Below are 19,136 nucleotides of genomic sequence, written 5' to 3'. Positions count from 1 at the left end.
ACGGAGAGTTCCCTCTAGAAGAAGAGCCATCTTTTTGATACCTCGTCTGGTCTTACCCCGAACGGGATATCAAAGGCAGACTAGCATCTACCATAAGCCCCAGTTCTATTGCGTACTGGACGGCCGCTGTCCGAGCGCCGCTTTCCTGCGCCGCGGCACAGCTTCGACTCGGAACTGTTGTTGGGACAACACGCGCTACTCGATATAAGATACAGCTTTTTGTCCTATTCTGGCCACTGGTGAATTTGTTACGATTCCAATTTTTTCAGGAACCGCGTCGAGTCTTCCGTGTTATTCCTTTAATTAGACCCGTCTCTGGTGGAAAGAGATCAGCTTCGCGTTTCGGGGAACCTTTGCGACGATCCGGGGTAAAATCCTCAAAAAATACTGCGAACGCACTCTAGCGATTTAGCAAGCTCGTCGCGAGTCCATTTATTCTGACTCCTGAGCCGTCGTTCGCGACTTCAATACGAAATCGTCTATCCACCTACCTACCTTCATTTCCATCATGGATTACCTACAAGGTGAGTCCCATCTACCCTCCTCAAACCATCAAACCACAAAGCACTCACTCACTAACGATCCAAACGAAATCTCCACAGAGCAAATCATCCCATACCTTCGAATCTCATCCATGAAAAACATCCAAACACTCACATCCGGGCACCTCTCTTCGATCCGCACCAGCTATCTCGAACCATACATCATCCAACCCCTCTCTTCTCTCCTCGCTTCTTCCACCCCCGACCTCGTATCCGTGTTTCTCCTCGCGCTCATCTTGCTCATCTCCCTCAAAGTCCTCGACTATGCGCGCCGTGTTATCGTCTTTTGGATCACGCTAGCGTTCCGGTTGGTGTTTTGGGGAACTGTGATCGGGGTGGCGTATTATGTTTATACTGTGGGTGTGGAGAAGACTGTTAAGGATCTGGGATGGTTGTGGGGTATCGCGGAGGGGTTTGTTGAGGATTTAGTGCAGAATGGCAGTAGCCATGCTGCGAATGGGGGGAAGTATGGAGGTGGATATGGGTATGGATATGGAGGAGCTGGGAAGCAGCGGTATGGACGGGATTCGAGGAGTGGGTATGGAAAGAAGACAGGAAGGGGATGGTGATGATTGGTAGACTTTTTATTGAAGGCATAATGTCCAGAATGGGCGCGTTGGATTATGAATTTTTTTATGAGCGTTGTTGGCTGTTTATGAATACATGATGAGCTACGGAAGTTTGGTTTTGAGGTTCTCAGAGCAGGAGTTGATTGTTTTCCGGAAGCTCGAATGGTCTATAGGTCTATAGGATATTCATTAGATTTATTCATTCTGCCAGTGGGCTATTTTGCGATTTTGAGATGTCTTCCACAATCGAGATGTGATATCAGTGGCTCTCCCATGCTGATCTCCCGTCGCCAATCGGGCATATCATGAGACGAGATCATAGATCCCGGCCTGTTTCATCTCTCAGATATAGATGGCTCAGCTAATTGCCATTCTTCTGTCGATCATTCTAAGGAGCAGCTGCGCCGACCAGGCTTTAGCTAGAGAGTAGCCGCTCAAATTGAGTTCGGCTCATGAGCTGCACATGCTAGAAGTCGTGGTCTTTTTCTCTTGCTCATAACAGTGCAAAGGCAGCACCTCGACCGTCTTGGCGCAGTTTTTCGAGCTCGTATTCGTCTTCCCGTTTGATAGAGATTTCACTTCTCGTAAAGAAAAGCTCATACGTCGGCATCTTCCCAGTCAACTTCCTGCTCATTACCCGGTTCTTTCGGCTCCTGCGCCTCGTGGAATTGAGTCGCATCGTCAATATAACTGAGTACCGCCGCAACGCTGTCTTCATCCTGGACATCTAGTTGAAGGAAAGAAACCATGCTGAAGTCGTCGATCAACTGACCCACTGCGCGATTCAACCGCTTGAACGAACCACCGCTCAACAGTGCACCTGTTCCGGACGGATCACTCTCCACCTCTTCCGCCTCTGTAAATTCATCCTGCAGGAGTTGCACATCGACATTGGCGAATCGTTTCAGTTCCCGTCGTGTGATGACGTCCTTGATCTGATCCATCTTGGTCAAGATATTGACGTGCGGCATCTCGAGCATGATCATTGCGGACATGGCGCTGAGTGTTCCCGCGAAGAACTTGGCCTTGTCGACGACGAACGTGCTCTCGAGGAGATATGCAGCGCATAGTGAGATATTCAAGGGACCGGCGCGCGAGAGGAAATTTACCAGCGACGGTAATAAGGGGACGTGCGTATAAAGCTCGATCTGGCCCGGCATATCGAAGATAATTAGATATTCCTCACTCAGAGGATCCAGCGCTTGTGTGAGGAAGTCGAGATTCTGCAAGAGGAATTCGAAACAATAGATCAGGCCGCCGTTGGGACCTAGCCCGAGCTCTTCCATGACGTCCTCCAACGTAATGAGCTCGCGGATATCCAGGTCGGGTTCATAGCTGAAGGTCTCTGCGGCGGGATCTAAATTGACGTAGAAACAGCTTCTTCTGGTGTTTTGCAGGTGCTGGATCACTGCGCTGCAGAATGTCGTCTTGCCGGCGCCCGCGGGGCCCATCACCAGGACTCCAAATTTCGACATGGCTTCAACTTTTCGACAGCAAAAGAAACGAGGTGGGGTGTGGGGTAGAGATCAGCAGGGGGGCGGGGAGGAAGAGCAGGAGATCGGGTTGAGTATCGGAGAGGATAATAATCAGAAGAAACAGTTAGTTATCTAGTAGTAGTCGAGCAGTAGTAGCAAAAGACTCTAGAACTGCAAGTGTTCCGATGCGCGGAGGCCGTCCTGAAAGACGCTCGTATCACCGGCGCGTCTGGCAGCACGAGGCCCGGGCAGATTTTCCAGCCCATCTGCCGGCGGTGTCATTCTGCCTGCCCTGACCGCCCAGACATGGCGCCATCCATAGGCAAAACTCTTTCCACATAAATACGCCGCGATCACCCCCACCTGTGGCCGACCAAGCGCCCCCCGATCTTTTTCTTCCTCTCTTTTTCCCCTCCCGGCTCGTTCATCCAGGCTTTCTTGACCCTTTGGTTTCTTCCTTTTGGACAGTTCCGTTGAGCTTTTCATCCATCACAATGGGCAGCACCGCTACGCCGAAGGGGACTTTCCTCTTTACCTCCGAGTCGGTCGGTGAGGGTCACCCCGATAAGATTGCGTGAGTAGACCTGCCACTCAATGAAACCCCCTGGATTGGGCTTCATTCGACGAATTGACCAATGCTGATATGTTCATCCACAGTGACCAGGTCTCGGATGCTGTCCTGGATGCCTGTCTGGCGGAGGACCCCCTCTCTAAGGTACTGCCGGCGATTTTGATCCCGTATCTTCATAGCGTAAAGATGACCGCTTGATATTAACCATATCTTGCTTACAGGTTGCCTGTGAGACCGCAACCAAGACTGGTACGTAGAAAAAAAAATGAACCTACATGTTTATTGGAATATAATAAAGAGATTCCTAACATGGATTTTAGGTATGGTCATGGTCTTTGGTGAGATCACCACCAAGGCCCATCTGGACTACCAGAAGATCATCCGTGGTGCCATTCAGGACATTGGCTACGATGACTCCTCCAAGGGCTTCGACTACAAGACCTGCAACGTTCTCGTTGCCATCGAGCAGCAGTCGCCCGACATTGCTCAGGGTCTGCACTACGACGAGGCTCTCGAGAAGCTTGGTGCCGGTGACCAGGGTATCATGTTCGGCTACGCTACCGATGAGACTCCGGAGCTGCTGCCCCTGACCCTTCTGCTGTCCCACAAGCTGAACTCCGCCATGAAGCAGGCCCGTGTCGATGGCACTGTCCCCTGGCTGCGCCCTGACACCAAGACCCAGGTCACCATCGAGTACGCCCACGACAACGGTGCTGTCAAGCCCCTTCGCGTTGACACCGTCGTCATCTCCGCTCAGCACGCTCCTGACGTTGACACCGAGACTGTCCGCAAGGAGCTCAAGGAGAAGATCATCGAGAAGGTCATCCCCGCCAACCTGCTCGATGACCGCACTGTCTACCACCTGCAGCCCTCTGGTCTGTTCATCATCGGTGGTCCCCAGGGTGACGCCGGTCTGACCGGTCGTAAGATCATCGTTGACACCTACGGTGGATGGGGTGCCCACGGTGGTGGTGCCTTCTCCGGAAAGGACTACTCCAAGGTCGACCGTTCCGCTGCCTACGTTGCCCGATGGATCGCCAAGTCCCTGGTCAACGCCAAGCTGGCCCGTCGTGTCCTTGTCCAGCTCTCGTACGCCATTGGTGTTGCTGAGCCCCTCTCCATCTTCGTCGAGACCTACGGTACCTCCGACAAGAGCTCCGACGAGCTGGTCGCGATCATCCGCAAGAACTTTGACCTCCGTCCTGGTGTCATCGTGAAGGAGCTTGACCTGGCCAAGCCCATCTACTTCAAGACCGCCAAGAACGGTCACTTCACTGACCAGAGCTTCCCCTGGGAGAAGCCCAAGACCCTGCAGTTCTAAGCGTCTGCTGGGGCGGTTCTGTGATGAGTATGATGAATTTGCTTTGTTTTCAACAACTCAAAGCACAACAATAGACCCCAAAAAAGTCTCTGTATTGCTTTTATTTTCCCGCATTTGAGCCCGTATGAGATGGGTGTGACGAAAAATTCAACATGATACCACTTTCACTGGCTGGCATGGGATTGATGGCGTTACAAGGAGCGAAAGTTTTCAACACCTTTGTCTCCTTTTGGCTTAGATTTTCCTAGACTATAACCTGTATTTAGAGCAGAGTTTTCGCAGCGAGGCCTCTATGGTCTACGTGTGTGAATCGCTTCGAAAGGAAGCGGCGAGGTCGTATCCTACAGGGCATATACCCTCAAGGGGCCTGTAGTGGTATTGTCGACCTTTCTACTTCAACAGCAACGAAGAGACAGGGTAGCCAATCCCAGAATTGGCATAAGAAATAAAAATATAATCATTGCTCAAGCCTTGTTCTTTTTGTCCATTGTTGTAGCAAATTGATGTAGCCGTGACTTGAGCAGTGTTGGGCTTCCAGGTGTAACTAACTAACTATGGCCGGGGAGTAGTAATAGAAATCTGCGCATTGACCACGACGCGCGACGCCAGAATTGGCGTTGGCGTTGCGGGCTGATAAACCTCACGATATCAGAGAGAACTCCGCATCGACCAGACACTCCATTGTATATGTCATTATCGTTCTGATAAGCTTCCTGTCGCTTTTTTCCCTGTTTCAAGCAATTTCTCGTTTTGTTTCCGGAATGCGCAATTGTTTTCAGACGCGTTAATGGCTTCACGTGGATCTTTGAGCGTTCTCGAATCCACGAGCTTGAATGCTTTGAACAAACTCTACGGTCCCCCTCCGCCGTTCAAGAAAAGAAAATTGGATCATGACACCCAGGGAGAATGGTCTACCTCTCAATTCACGATTAGGGTTCGTCATCTTTCCTGGACGAGTCTGGTCACCGTTTCTGCTCTCCCTTGCTAACTCGAGGTATCACTACCAGGTCCATGACGCTTCTTCATTTGGCAAATCACTGACCTTGGAGTCTGTCGTCCTTCTTCCTCGATCGCGGTTACCTCTATCATGGCTGGACGTGTCCTTGGAGAATCCCGATATTCAAGCCGGGCAGCTATTCATGGCCAACATTCCCGACCTCGAAGATGATCTAAGTGCACAAAAAGAACCCGTCGTTCTAGTCGCGCGATTTGGTCATGATTCCGGATTGTGCGTTATAGAACGGGTAAAACGGGGTATATATGCTGTTTGTAGGTTGGCACGCTGGGTGGAGGAAGGAGACCTGTTCGTCGCTGCGAAGGGGTGGCGTAGGCCTGACGCCTCGACTCAAGAGGCCAGGGACGAATTCTCCCGGGATAATAGCACATGCGAATGGTGGGAAGTTGCAAAGATCGATGATAATGCTGTCTTTGAGTTTGGCTCCTCTGCCAAGGGCATCATGCTTGATGTATCACTCGTGTTCGACTCAAGAGCAGAGGATCTCGCGGGCGCCGAAGGTGCAGACGATTCACATCTGTCTGTATCCCAGAGCTGTGATGTTTTCCAGGATCGTAAGAATCATTCTTCGTCAGATCTGGCACTCTTGGAAAACAGCTTCGGTGCTTCGCAGGATGTGCCAACGCCTCCTGAAGAACAAGAGATTGGGATACAGCCGTTCCAGTCCACGAGTTTTGACGACGTCGTGGATAATAGTACACAAGATCCAATGCAGTCGCCGGATGAACTGCTGGATGGTCTCAGGCGTCAATATCTAGAGGCTCTTTATGCATCAAAGGTGAGGATAATCTTGCTTCCTTGGAATGTGACTGTAGCTAACGTCCCTGAAGACGTCCGTTGCGTACTTTGCAAAAGGTCCTTTGACACGCTGTCGTACGGCGTTTCAAACATCCAAGGATGGTTCCGCTAAGGCTGGTGATCTTATCAGCTTCTACCGGGATGCTATTCTTCCAGTCAAGAAAGTAGACCTGAAATACAGAGAGACCTTGCCAGCTATGGTCAATGATATTGCCTTGGCATCGTCCGAAGACGAAGCCACTTCTAGGACCAAAAAGCGGAAGAGCAAGAAAAAGAAACTAGGCAAAGACGGTCTATATCCGGAAGAACAAGACTTTGTCAAAAAGTGGTGGAAGAACCGAAACGTGACCGAAGCTGCAACATCTGCAGAGCTGAGTAGGGAAGGTGAAGTAAAGCGACGCATCGCTGATCTTCGTCTTCGAGAAACTCAACTACAGATATTGCTGATTCTGGAGACGATTGCTCTCGAGGCAGCTGAGCAGCCTGGTTCAAAAGACGCCCCTGGAAACCAGCCTGACGACGCAGCTAAGAAGGCCAAGTCAAAGAAGCCGCAGGATTTGAACGTCCTCTTAGAAATCCTTCTTGACAGGCTCTGCATTTGGCATACTGTTAGCTTTGAAGAAGCTGTTGTTGCAGACTCGGTCAAGACCGATGAGCAGAGCCATCTTTCAGGGAAGAAGGTGGAAAGCGATATACTGCGAGACTTCTGCGCCGAAGTCATTGTACCATTCTACGCAGGACGACTTCCAGACCAATGCAAGTCAATCGTCATGAAGCTCGGCGGTCCCAGTGCTGTGTCACCTGTCCGGCCCACGCCTCAGTCGAAGGGTTCTTCCAAACCCCAACCCGGAGCAGCAATCAAGCGCCCGCAGCCTCACAAGTCACGACGCACGTTACAACGTGTATTGACAGACGAGCAGGTCGCCTCACAGAAGAAGCCGCCCTCTCTTCTACGATCCAGCACAGCGCCTTCTGTACAGGATGCCAAGCGTGAGTCTATGGAGCCATTTTTGACGTCAGTTGGAAGCAGCGTGAGGGGCGGTATCCAGAAACCGAAGCGAGTCGACAACCGTGAGGTCGACCTGAATGCTGTCGCAAAACAGCACGAGGCGAAGTTGAAGAAGATGCATAAACTCATTGAGCAGAAGAAGGAGCTGGACGCTGCCATCAACGCTCTGAAGAAACCTAATCGGGAACTTGTAGCTAAAGACATTGCTGAGACCGCTGAGAGACGTGTCTCTAGCGGTAGCGCAAGGAAGTCGAAGAATCCCGTTCGAAACCCATTGGGTCAAGGCGTGCAAGTCATGGCTACTCCTAGAGGGTCGAGGAAGAAAGACATGACTAGTGGACTGCCGCAGCCTAAAAGCTTCGTCCGGTCTTCAGTCAAACATAATCAGTCTTCGCCCTTCAGTAGCAACGTGTCTGTTGTACCTGGCTCTACAGTTCGCCCGAGCCACGCCCCAAAGGCCCCTGAGTCGAGCATGCCAACTCCGAACGTCAGGCAGAAAGATGACGATGCTATCCAGGAGACGCCATCTCGAGGAATGTCCAAGCTGTCAAACCCTTTGGTCGCTATGGTCAAAGAGGGGTCTGAGTCACAACCAAGTTCAAAGTATTCCGGCAACTTATTCAAGGTGCCAACCTTACCCCCGCCTCGCTCTGTCATGGATGCTGAACCTACCACACCTCTCCCATCACGACAATCGAATGCTCGTACTCTGTTCGAAGAGCTGCCATTTGGAGGAACACCTTCCGCAATACAGGAAACACCACCGAGACAAGGCGCGCGAGGGCCTCTTGTCCTGGAAGATGTGGCGCCCTCTTCTCCTGCCCCTGTACTGGATACTCCGGTGAAGAGTGGCCCGCGGCGTCCTGCAGTTAACCCGCCTAATATCCCTGTGACACCTGATAAGTCTATCTACGCGCAGTTAGGCTGGGATGATGATGAATTAGCATTTTAACGAGAGGCGCATGGAATTGGTTTCAGTTTTAGCAATTGCATTCTCTGGCGTTGAATCTGGTTGATAAAGATGAATAGAGCATTGACTCGCTGCATCTTGCTCTATACCATCATATCCTCTTGTGGGATGGAAATGTTTGTTTAACTTCATGAAGCGGAAATGACGCCTATAGCAATAGCTTTTGATAGAATACAAGCGAAGATCGTTATTACTTGATGACCAAGCTTTCCGAATATAGAAACAACTCTCTTCTTCCCCTGCATTTTCTATTTGAGAGAGCATGGTCACTCTGACAGGCTGGTTGCATAGTTTATATATTGCATTTTCTGGAGCCCGGTTGATGAAATGAAGAAGCATATTTTCTGACCAGACCAGAACTTTTGTATGGATCTGTTTGGGGCTGTTTTTTTACAATAGATGATGATGTTCGATCAAATGCTTTCATAGGGGTTATGGGAAAATGAAGATCGAGTTTTATTACCTGGTAGGCTTCGTCAGGTAAATAAAAAGTCGGCAGGTATGTAGTGTACGTATATACTTTGACTACACGTCTACAGTGGTTCTAAAACACTTGTTAACAACGACCTGAAATGGACGACAACGAAAGCTATATATGCTCTTCAGGGCATATAGCGCTGAAGGAATACACCTATAATCAATTCAGGCGCTCTCCGGCCTCATTGAATCGGATAACCTGTCCCGAGAGCAAAGCATCCTGCAAAGCTCGACCAATTTTCATCACCATCATACCCGTCTCAAGCGGTAGTGGCACAGGTTTATCTTTCAGAACAGATTCAACAAACTCATTCGCTTCCAGGGCGAAAGCATGCTCGAATCGCTGCCAGTACTCAGGCTGAACCTCATGTCTCATTCCCAACTTATCCGCTAGGACGACATTGTTCTGCCGAGGGATCAGATTAACAGAAATTTTACCCTGGGTGCCTGTCACTTCAGTGGCGGTATCATGGCCGTGCAGCATTGTCCTTGAACAATGGAAATACGCAATCTTTCCACCCCAGTACTCGACGACACCGACGGCGTTGTCGACGTCGTTGAATTGTTTCAGTTCCGGGTGGTGCTGCAGTGTCCCCACAGCCCAGCAAGTCTTGGGAATAGGATTGCCAAGATACCACAATGACAGGTCGATGTCGTGGATGGCACAGTCGACGAAGATGCCTCCGTTACGAGAGGCGTAGCGGACAAAAAATCCCGTGTCGTCGAGAAGATCACATGTGTTAGACCGCACGAGGAATGGCTCCCCGATAGCTTTATCCGCAATCTTACGGCTGGCATCGCGGTACGACTCATCGAACCGTCGAGAGAAACCGGCCATAACCTTCAGCTCGGGGTGCTTCTTTGCAGCATCGATGACTGATTGAGCCTATAGACTTGAAACAAGCAGAGAAGCAAGCGTCAGACCTGTCTTTTTTTCTCTCTTCTGAAGGGGGCAGGAAAAGGGTTTTATGTCATACGTACTTCTTCCAAATCCGTACTGAGTGGCTTTTCGCACAGTACATGGATCCCCTTTTCAATGCCAGCAAGAGCCTGGCTGGCATGCACGTCTGTGCTGGTTGAAACCCAGACTGCTTGAAGGCCAGGATGGTTCAACATCTCTTGATAGTCGCTATAGACGGCAATGTTGAATTCCTTGTATTCCTCGTTGGCAGTGGCCCATTCGACTTCGTGGGGAGTGACACTGCAGACTGCAACAATTTGGGCGCGAGGAACTCTGTACAGAAGGGTGTGCACATGGCGTTTTCCCTATATAATTATATATATTATATCCGTCAGGATGGAAGAAGCAAAATTGTATACTTAGCAGTTTTCACTTTCACTTACCATACGGCCAAGACCGACAACGGCAATCTTTAACTGAGACATAATGCGCTTGGCTCCCTGGTAGGAAATCCGAAGTATAGTAAGTAATAAGAAGATCGAAGGGATTATTGCTTTCTTTTCTGAATTATATCCCTAGAGAGACGAACATTGCAAGATATTTATATACCATTAACCCCGCGCCTATCCATGCTCCCTGTATGACAATCTCGCGGCAGTACTTACCAAACTCATCTTGATTCCCGGGATAAGGTACCTACAATAACCAAACGTTTCACAAAAGAGAAGTGCGGAGCTTTTTTCCTTTTACTACAGGAACACATATCTTCCATAGTATAGAAAGCTGGCTAAGTTTCTTGGCAAGACACTCGTCCTACCTAGGTACTTTTGGAATCCGTATGGCTGTAGTTTTGCTTTCCCCGCATTAAGTATTCTTCTCCACTTCGAGGAATTTTCTCCGCCTTTTTCTTTTCTTGGAATCGAGCCTTCTATTTCTTTGAGCTACTTGATTGGTTTTTTCTCATCTCGATAGTAGTGATATCAAGAAACGCATGTGAATCTAGGGATTCGTAAGGATTAGCGAAAAGATAGTTCGGCTTTCTTTCTGGTAATAGGGGGACGGATTGTTCATCGGTGATGACGGAAGATATGTTACCGAAGGGCAATATGCGTCTTGTATGGACTGGTAGCGGTTCTGATATTTAGTTTAGTGGTGATTTCGGTTACCATGCGCTCTGCGGGAGCTAGTCAAATCAATATTGACATTCGAAGACAGGAAAGACTGGTTTCATCTTGTCTAGAGGGTCGTACGATCAATTTCTATGTGCTAGGTTTTTGAAACGAACATGTATTAGATTATAGAGTTGTTAAGCTGTAAGTATGAGAAAGAGGTGTAAGAAGAAGCGTAAGTTTTAGCAGATTCCATAACATACGACCAAAAGTGAGACCACAAGGAAGACCAGTCCCATGCAGTGTATCCTAAGCTTCATCATATATCATTTTTGCTCCGCTGTTGGGTTTCCTTCAGATCACTTCATCTCTCTCCCATCCAGTCGGCTTCGTAGCCTCAAGACCTTTGCTTGGGTGTGGCCGCTTCTCATCCTTATACTCGCTGACGAATGGGTTAGGATCGGCCCTTTGCTTCAGGTTTCCAAACGTGTGGTTAACCTCGCGATGCTTGGCCTCGTCCGCACGCACGTAGAGGATGAGATCCTTCATGGTTTGGTGCCCCTCTGGCATTTTCCAGTACTGAATAGCAATATCTGGCGCCCTGAATTCGGGGTTACTCCAGTGCGTAAGTGCACCAACTTCGATATCATGGAGTGCCACCGTGTATGTCTTCACTGCCTCCTCTTCAAGGTAACCCACGAAGCGATGGCATGTCTTGGGAGAAATGAGGTACGAGATAACCAAAGAGTTGAAGAAGACACCTTGAGCACCGATGATCATTATCTTCATGAACCAGCCGGGCTGGGCCATTCTCATGAACGTAAGTAGGTGCATTCGTTCGTTATAGCTCTCTTCTAGGAGCGTCTCGATCCAGCCATTATCTCGCTTCAAATGACGAAGGGAATGCAAGTGTCGCAGCATTCCAGCAACCATACCGGGGACGCCAGCAATCGACTCCAAGCTAGCAAAGCGTAAGCTATGTTCACTGAATAGGTCTGGCCGAGATGATATAGACCGGATGGGGGCGTACGCACAAGATAAACCGCATCAGCCATCCGCGCTCATCCATGTTTGTCATTGGAGTATTAGGATCCGTGGGGTTTGGCAATACCTTGAACCCCGTAGCCCTATCCATACACCATCGCGCAAATTTTATGAGGCCCAATGCCCATCTGTCCGAGAAATTCCGTGGAGGTCTATGAGCGGGGCCGACGACAGGAGATCGAAGTTGTTCCTCAGTGAACCTAGCAGGAACCTTCAAGTTAGCAACTGTTTTTCCATTTGAATGTAAATTTCAGGAGAAAGAAGTTGGAAGATTAGTCTTACACAGGATGCGGCCACGCAGGCTTTGTCGATCGAATACGTTTTGTCTCCCCGTATTCGGGGAATACTTCTCGCTGTTTGGAACGAGCGGTTGACGAGAAGGGCCTCCGCTCTGCCAGTACCATTCCTCCAATGCCGACAGACTGTCTGGGAAAGCATGATGGACGAGTTAGATTAACAATTCCGACCTCCAAGGCGGACTTCACGCATCGCGCCGTGAGGGGTCCCCGTAGCTGTAGCATTATCCACAGAAGCTAGAGGTCGACAGTAATGAGTATAAGTGAAGACGCAATGAACAGGACAAGATGAATCGAAGTTCTCGTAGTAGACTCCAATCTTTAATTGTCCTTATTCCCGGTGCGATGCGGTATGGCGGGCAATTATTATACGAATGCTATGTCGTCGAGGGCGGTTCCGACTCGTCGGCTCCGATCTCTGTTCCAGCATAGAGTGCAGTCATCGTCATTGTGCCAAAATAGACTCAGATTCTCAAATTTTATTAGACATCCATTGGGGATGCTTCACGAGGCCCATTGTGATGCACACTTATTCGATCGAGCATTCATTACACGGCTCTTTGCAACTGATGTTCTTCATGCGGAGATACCAAAACCCTTAGAAGTCTCCAGTTCCGACATTTATGAGAATAATATGCCTCCAATTCGACGCGTCGTCCTTGAGTGAGTAATGCACGAATGCAATTATATCTGTGGCAAGCCATTGCTTTAGCAGGTCCTGGGTGTCTCTCGGGATTTTCTCCCAATCCCAGCACGAATTCAGTCCGGGGAAGTGGAGAAGATCGCGGTCGTTCACACTATAGTTATTATATCAACCCAAGTTGGGTCCGAGTAGATTGACTCAGAAAGAGTCCTCTAGAGCGCCAGGAAACCAATTCCCAGAATATGTTTGGTTGAGAGCGTTTATTGCCTGGTGAATCAATCTGCGTGAAGAATACAGAAGCCGCGACCAGCAATATGAAGGATGGTAAGTTATATACCTCTGAGCTCACATATGGCCAATAGCCACTAACATTAAAGAAAAGTGATCAGCACACTGGGTCATCGATAAAGGCGTTCAGAAGCTAAGAGAAACGATTAACAACACTTACAGGCAAAAGGTCTTAAATTGGTTAAGCCCAATTGATCATGACAGCGAGCAAAGCGATTCCTTCGCCCTGCGACAAGAAAATACCGGCCAGTGGTTCTTGGAATCTGATGGGTTCCTGAAAAGGCTCAATGGACAAAGTAAAACCCTACTATGCCAGGGCATTCCTGGAGCTGGCAAGACGGTAATGACTGCTATAATTGTACACCACCTACACCAACAATTTTCTAAAGCCGATAATATCGGTATCGCATACGTATATGGCAGCGTCCTTCGTCAGAGTGAGCAGCATCTCCAAGCTATTCTCTCTTCCTTGCTCAAGCAACTTTCGCAGCCGCTTCCTGAGCTTCCCGAGTGCGTGACAGAAGTTTATGAGCAATTTTGGACGCACCATATTTATCCTTCTCCTGAGAAACTCCTCCAAATGCTAGGAACATTGATGACATCTCGTGAAAAGACCTTTGTCATAGTTGATGCATTAGACGAGATGAAAGCTTCGGATGGAACTTGCCGTCAACTGCTTATTGCTCTTTTCAGGCTGCAGCAGAGCGTTCCCGTAAGCTTTATCGCAACTTCCCGACATGTGGCCGACATTGCAAGCATGTTTCGCAGGAACAGGAGCGACTTGATTGAGATCCGTGCACTGGACGACGATGTACGCAGTTATATTGACGGACAGATGAATAAAGCACGGCCATTTGTGTCGGAGGATCAGAAATTGAGATCGAAAGTCAAAGAAACGATTGTTCAGGCTGTGGACGGAATGTGAGAATAACCAATAACTAGCAGGTGGTTAAGACATACACTAATGCCCTAATTAGGTTCCTGCTCGCGACATTGCACATGGACTCCCTGAGGGATAAAGTCTCGAAGGGAGATGTAAGGAGAGCCTTGACAATACTTCCGACGGGTTCGAATGCGTACTATCAGGTCTATCATGAGTCTTCAGTCCGAATCCAAAATCAGACTGATAATCTCCTAGCCAGACGGGCGCTGATGTGGACCGTCCGCACAAAGAGGCTTTTGACTATTGAAGGGCTGCAGCATGCTCTTGCCATCACTCGTGAAACTAAAAAATTCGATGAAGACAACATGCCCGAGGTAGATTTAATCATTGAAGTTTGCTCTGGGTTGGTCACATTCGATGAAAAGAGTAAGGTACTTCGCCTAGTGCATTTCACTGCGCAGGAGTATTTCCTACGAAAGTGGAAAGACTGGTTTGGGAATGCACATTCTGAAATTGCTTGGGTATGTGCATCATATCTTTCGTTGGATCTATTCAGACCAGGGGAAGATCAAGAGATGCCAGAAAGTCAATCGTCATCTTTTTATGACTATGCCTCTTCATATTGGCAATATCACGCGAACCTTGGGCTCCCTGACGATGTCTTCTCGCCGCAATTGCCTGAAAATCCATTTATTGTCTAGCGTGTTCAAAGCCCATAGCATTGCTTTTGACCCCTAAAGTGAACAAGCAGATCACCATAGCGCATCCTTTGAATACAAATTTTCAGGCCAAAACTATCGGACGACGAGGTTCAAAGGGGCAGGTAGGATTTCCGACTCGCACAATGGATCCGATACTTGGTGGTACAGAACGGGACTCCCATGCTGACTTGCTGAATATTAGGATTTGGGCGCGATCCATTATATATAAGCATATCAGCATAGGATATGAGGTGGCATCGATTCTCAGGATGACGTGCATTGAAGACAAGCCATAGATTATTAGATGGCGTGTTTCAGGATCTATGTATCTATATATTCTTGGTATCGGGAATTTAGCGATCTAGGAGTTCTACTGGCGGGGGGCATTTGGATATGAAACGAACTGATGAAAAATATGTTTATTGATCTAACTATCCAATTATGAGCCTATTACCAACTACTATATTGAATCACCTCATAGTCTATAGCTAGGGCGTCCTCGAAGGAGGATCTCCAACGGATATTCCTCTGGTCACATGACCATATACTTCCTCTGGATGCCATATTCCCCAGCAGGTCTACTATATTCGAGCTAGATATACACTGCTTGATTGTCGATGATACAAACGTTTCTTTTGCTGTAGATCACCTCGTTCAGACTAACCTCCAGCTCTACAGGCTTCAAAGCTCATTTCATTCAGCTGCTTAAGGTTCAATTAAGCTTTGGGGTTATTCCAGTACATTCCTTAGCTAGCTGTATATAGTTGGGAGTTACCATTATTTCCAAAAGCACAGCACTTGCGTACTGCACCATATACTGTCTTATATAATACCTCACCGGAAGCAATTCGACGCGACACGTGAGAAAGTACTGGTCGGCTCATGCGACAAGTCGGCCATCGTATGCGAGAAGCAGCCACGGGTCTTTGAAGAAGATCTTCGATCGATATATCGTTCCCAAGGCACAGGATAAGAGTCCAGAGAAGACGTGTAAGAGCTAATTCTGGAACAGAACAAATATCTCCCCAAGGGAGATCGACAGGCTTTAGGAAGCGAGGAAGTCATTCAGGGGCTCGTTAAGATCACCAGGGAAATGTATAGACGGGATTGCTCGGAGCTATATCCAGGATAAGCGACTTAGCTATGAGCAATTGGGAGTTTGACCTGGAAGAGGTCAATTATCCTGGGATAAGGCTTTATAGTAAGGCACGCAGGATGTCAACATGCCTCCTCAGATGGGGCGCTATATGGCTACACGGCTACCAAATGTGGCGCTGAAGGAGTATGAGGGTAAAAGCCATTTACGATATGGGATCATATCGAAGAGGTGTTAATATATATGTTGAAAGATAAATAGTGGAGGGTTGTGTGATAGATGTATAATAAAAGCAAACGCTCATCTCATCCAGGCAACGATGTATATTCTAAAGTGACTTTGATATATACCTACGTTGGACACTCAGACATATATATATTAATTACCCGTAACCACTGATGCATATAATCTTAAGAGGTATTCCTTGAGTGACTCGACATAGCGCATATGGAGATATGAACAAGACAACTTATAATCTAAAGGGAGTTGTGCTATTAATATACGAAACCCATAAATACTCATAGAGAGTGTGCCAACTAAATTCAGTAGATGCACCTACCCAACAAGCTATTTCCCCAACATTAATTATCTAGTAGTGTATAATCCCAGCATACCGTATACCACAACCAAGTCGTGCCGGCATTCCACTACAGTCATCAGTACCGACATAAATCCGACTCGAAGATCGGACACAGATCCCTCAAGATCTATGATCATCTAGACCCTCTCACTTTGCCCTCAGGCCCATAGCTACCCAAAGAGACAACCTCCTGCCTTAAGAAGGGAAGAAAAATCGATCTAAAAGAAGAGCCTTGCGACGTGGAGCCGCCGATGTGGGTATGGTACCTTTTAGATATGTGTCTGGGCTTTCGGGGTTACAGCAAATGCCCGAACGGGGCTTGGTAGTATAAGGGTTGTTGAATCTAAGTAAATATGATTCAATAAAAATAATAATAATGATTATGATTATACCTCCGAAACCAAGCGTCTTCCATCGCAGGACTCAATCGTCTGAAATAGCCAGAGAAAAGCAAAACTCAGACGGGAATCGGAACCTGTAGCACTAGATAGATATACCGAGGATAAAACCCTGCAACGGTTCAAAGTCGGTAAATTGGAACAATCCAACATTGAAGATCATTATCGTTTATGGTAAACCGTTTTATTCATTTTGCGGTTTGTCACGAGGACATACCAGATCGAGGAAAATATCAACGCTAAGAAAAATTTTTTATACAGCGGTTATGCCCGTTTAAGCGAAGCGGGCCCCATCCGATGGGGTTCCCGTCCCGGAGCTTCGGTTAGATGACCAAGAAGGAAATAAGGCCAGGGCAAAATAGTAGCGGTAAAGGATATAGTCTGCGGGAAGAAAAGTTTTTTCTCTTTGGTTTTTCTGTTGCTAATTAATAATGAACGCGAAACTAATGAGGTGGCCTTCAGGTTGTAGCAATGTAACTACTCTCATTTAGAGCATAGGAGCCGAGATTTTCTTATAATAAGACGGTTTATTTATCTGGGTTTAGTTCTAGCCTCAGATGGAACATTAGTAAAAAAGATCAAACTATCTATCCGGAAGAGTCGAGAATGAATCACTACATCTTGGATGACTCAGACCTGATAATCAACTAAGCTAGCTTTATTATTAGCTAACGGAATGGAGCAATTGAAGGTAAACTCCGGGGAAGAGTTGCTAGCAGGCCTGGAATAAGACCGGCAGAAAAATGGGATCTTACTGGTTTTTCAATTTGTCATCTTTGGCCTTAAGATCGATGACTCCATGATAGCTGACATTTATCCACAGTTTACTATATCCGGCAGTATCTGACGTGAAGTGGTCTCCGTCAAACGAATGTCGTTTACTCTACTTTACTTTACTTTACCTAGGCAATGTATATATATAGCTGACGAAAAATTTACCTCGCTTCCCTTCGTCCGCAACAACCTTGAAGAATAGACGCCGTTGATGACGGCAAGGAAGGAAGATTACGGAAGGAATTCCCATCATGTGTATAATTCACGTGCATATGACATCACAAAATTGGTGTCTCGTGACTCTGGGAACCGCATAAGAAGTTATTCATGCATAGCTTAACTAACAAACTAAAGAGTTAACTAATCAGAATAATGCATATTATTCATCCGGGGAGCATTGTTCCGGGTCGGCGTGAAGGGCGCTCCGGAGGCCGATCTGGCCAACCCCCGTTCATACAGGCATTACATGGATCGGATTGGAACGGGACGGTCTTGTCCGAATGCTATATAGAGCTCGTAGATGTTCGAGATGTATCTGAATTCAGTTGCCCGGTAACTGGAAGCGATATAGTTTCGCAATGAAGGCCGGACGTAGCTAGTATATTGCTTAACGGAGTACATGATACACGTCCCTTTTTAACGAGTTGTCCACGTCGGTTTCTAGAACAGAACACAGTATAAGTTAGATGCCCTAAAAGCCTGGTATTTAGAGTGCTGTAGATGAGCTGGAAATTCAAATTATTTGAAGTATACGTGACCCTGTCAGATTCTACAAAGTACTTTTTCGCGCTGTCCGAAAAAAAGCGAAAAGCTCTATACGCAGTCAAACTACCTACCTAACTATCGCCAAGTAGATCTTACTGGCCCTTGCATCTATAGATGCCAGAGTACTATAAAAATTGTGGATCTCTAACTGGAGCTCCAGAGCTCAGTCTCTAGAATACCCAATCTAAAATAGTCACCTCGAGCAGGTAGATACTCACACCAGGCTGAAAAAGGGCCCATCATAGCAACAAAACACATAAAGATCAAACACTTCCTTCTCCAAGTCTCTAAGCTTCAATTGATCAATTACCCACCGTGGTCGAGAACCTCCAATACACGTGGCGCTTCTCCCCAGATTTACCCCAGATGTTGGTGCTGAGCTTGCAGATATCTAGATGTTCCGCGGCGATATAGTTCCAATTAAGAGTAGACCTGCATCTTCCCCGTATTTTGTATGAATAGAGAAATGCCCTAGAAAAAGCAAGTTTCAGTCTAAACTGGTTGTCCGCAGATTCGGCCAGTGTTTCATTCCTCTCGATGTTCATTCACTATCAAAGATGGGTCTAGGCGTGCTAGAAGACGACCATCTCGAGCACATACCGGGAACGGCACTGCTCAGCGACGTGATAGAGAATCAGACATCGGTACTGCGACACGAACAGGGCCGCAATACAGGTGTCATCTTGGTACCCATCTTTCTCCTAAAGAATATATTGCTTTTCATCAGCGTATGGGCATATTTCGCTCATTTCTATAAGTCGCTGCTCGCTTCACGATCTATTGAACTGAAGCACAGCCATGTATTGGCATGACCTAAGACCTTCTACGGTCGTGTCTCGGACGAGCCTTTCTGGTAGGACTTGATCCGTTCGTTGACGATGCTTGGTTTCCCACATGTCAATCTTCTCATT

At 47.7% G+C, this 19,136-nt stretch overlaps 7 protein-coding genes across 7 annotated transcripts; 4 read left to right on the top strand and 3 right to left on the bottom strand.

Annotated features, from left to right (window-relative positions):
* Positions 1-358: 358 nt before the first annotated feature.
* C8Q69DRAFT_262435 (nuclear pore assembly and biogenesis-domain-containing protein) lies at positions 359-1,409 on the top strand. The gene is made up of 2 exons (XM_028626707.1): positions 359-524; positions 603-1,409. The coding sequence occupies exons 1-2, from the start codon at positions 509-511 to the stop codon at positions 1,109-1,111; spliced, it is 525 nt and encodes a 174-aa protein (XP_028485307.1). The 5' UTR covers positions 359-508; the 3' UTR covers positions 1,112-1,409.
* Positions 1,288-2,809, bottom strand: C8Q69DRAFT_466919 (putative ATP binding protein). Its single transcript, XM_028630590.1, has one exon. It carries the CDS (start codon positions 2,584-2,586, stop codon positions 1,708-1,710), a length of 879 nt encoding a protein of 292 aa, XP_028485306.1. The 5' UTR covers positions 2,587-2,809; the 3' UTR covers positions 1,288-1,707.
* A 131-nt stretch (positions 2,810-2,940) lies between these two features.
* On the top strand, positions 2,941-4,954 carry C8Q69DRAFT_466918 (methionine adenosyltransferase). The gene is made up of 4 exons (XM_028630589.1): positions 2,941-3,160; positions 3,244-3,301; positions 3,379-3,406; positions 3,478-4,954. Exons 1-4 carry the CDS (start codon positions 3,081-3,083, stop codon positions 4,476-4,478), a joined length of 1,167 nt encoding a protein of 388 aa, XP_028485305.1. The 5' UTR covers positions 2,941-3,080; the 3' UTR covers positions 4,479-4,954.
* Positions 4,955-5,096: 142 nt separating this feature from the next.
* On the top strand, positions 5,097-8,535 carry C8Q69DRAFT_527791 (DNA replication regulator SLD3-domain-containing protein). Its single transcript, XM_028633656.1, has 3 exons — positions 5,097-5,412; positions 5,486-6,271; positions 6,324-8,535. The coding sequence occupies exons 1-3, from the start codon at positions 5,266-5,268 to the stop codon at positions 8,250-8,252; spliced, it is 2,862 nt and encodes a 953-aa protein (XP_028485304.1). The 5' UTR covers positions 5,097-5,265; the 3' UTR covers positions 8,253-8,535.
* Positions 8,536-8,781: 246 nt separating this feature from the next.
* C8Q69DRAFT_466914 (hypothetical protein) lies at positions 8,782-10,480 on the bottom strand. The gene is made up of 3 exons (XM_028630588.1): positions 10,092-10,480; positions 9,729-10,013; positions 8,782-9,633 (listed from the first exon to the last, which is right to left on the bottom strand). The coding sequence occupies exons 1-3, from the start codon at positions 10,131-10,133 to the stop codon at positions 8,908-8,910; spliced, it is 1,053 nt and encodes a 350-aa protein (XP_028485303.1). The 5' UTR covers positions 10,134-10,480; the 3' UTR covers positions 8,782-8,907.
* A 538-nt stretch (positions 10,481-11,018) lies between these two features.
* C8Q69DRAFT_262368 (alternative oxidase-domain-containing protein) lies at positions 11,019-12,539 on the bottom strand. Its single transcript, XM_028626705.1, has 3 exons — positions 12,084-12,539; positions 11,792-12,001; positions 11,019-11,718 (listed from the first exon to the last, which is right to left on the bottom strand). The coding sequence occupies exons 1-3, from the start codon at positions 12,320-12,322 to the stop codon at positions 11,112-11,114; spliced, it is 1,056 nt and encodes a 351-aa protein (XP_028485302.1). The 5' UTR covers positions 12,323-12,539; the 3' UTR covers positions 11,019-11,111.
* A 515-nt stretch (positions 12,540-13,054) lies between these two features.
* Positions 13,055-14,612, top strand: C8Q69DRAFT_527788 (hypothetical protein; the record flags this gene model as incomplete). The annotated part of the gene is made up of 3 exons (XM_028633655.1): positions 13,055-13,064; positions 13,130-13,949; positions 14,006-14,612. The coding sequence occupies 3 exons, from the start codon at positions 13,055-13,057 to the stop codon at positions 14,610-14,612; spliced, it is 1,437 nt and encodes a 478-aa protein (XP_028485301.1).
* Positions 14,613-19,136: the final 4,524 nt, after the last annotated feature.

The sequence above is a fragment of the Paecilomyces variotii genome, assembly GCF_004022145.1.
Source record: "Paecilomyces variotii strain CBS 101075 chromosome Unknown C8Q69scaffold_5, whole genome shotgun sequence".
Classification (NCBI taxonomy): Eukaryota; Fungi; Ascomycota; class Eurotiomycetes; order Eurotiales; family Thermoascaceae; genus Paecilomyces; species Paecilomyces variotii.
This window is presented reverse-complemented; position numbering and strand designations above follow the sequence as displayed.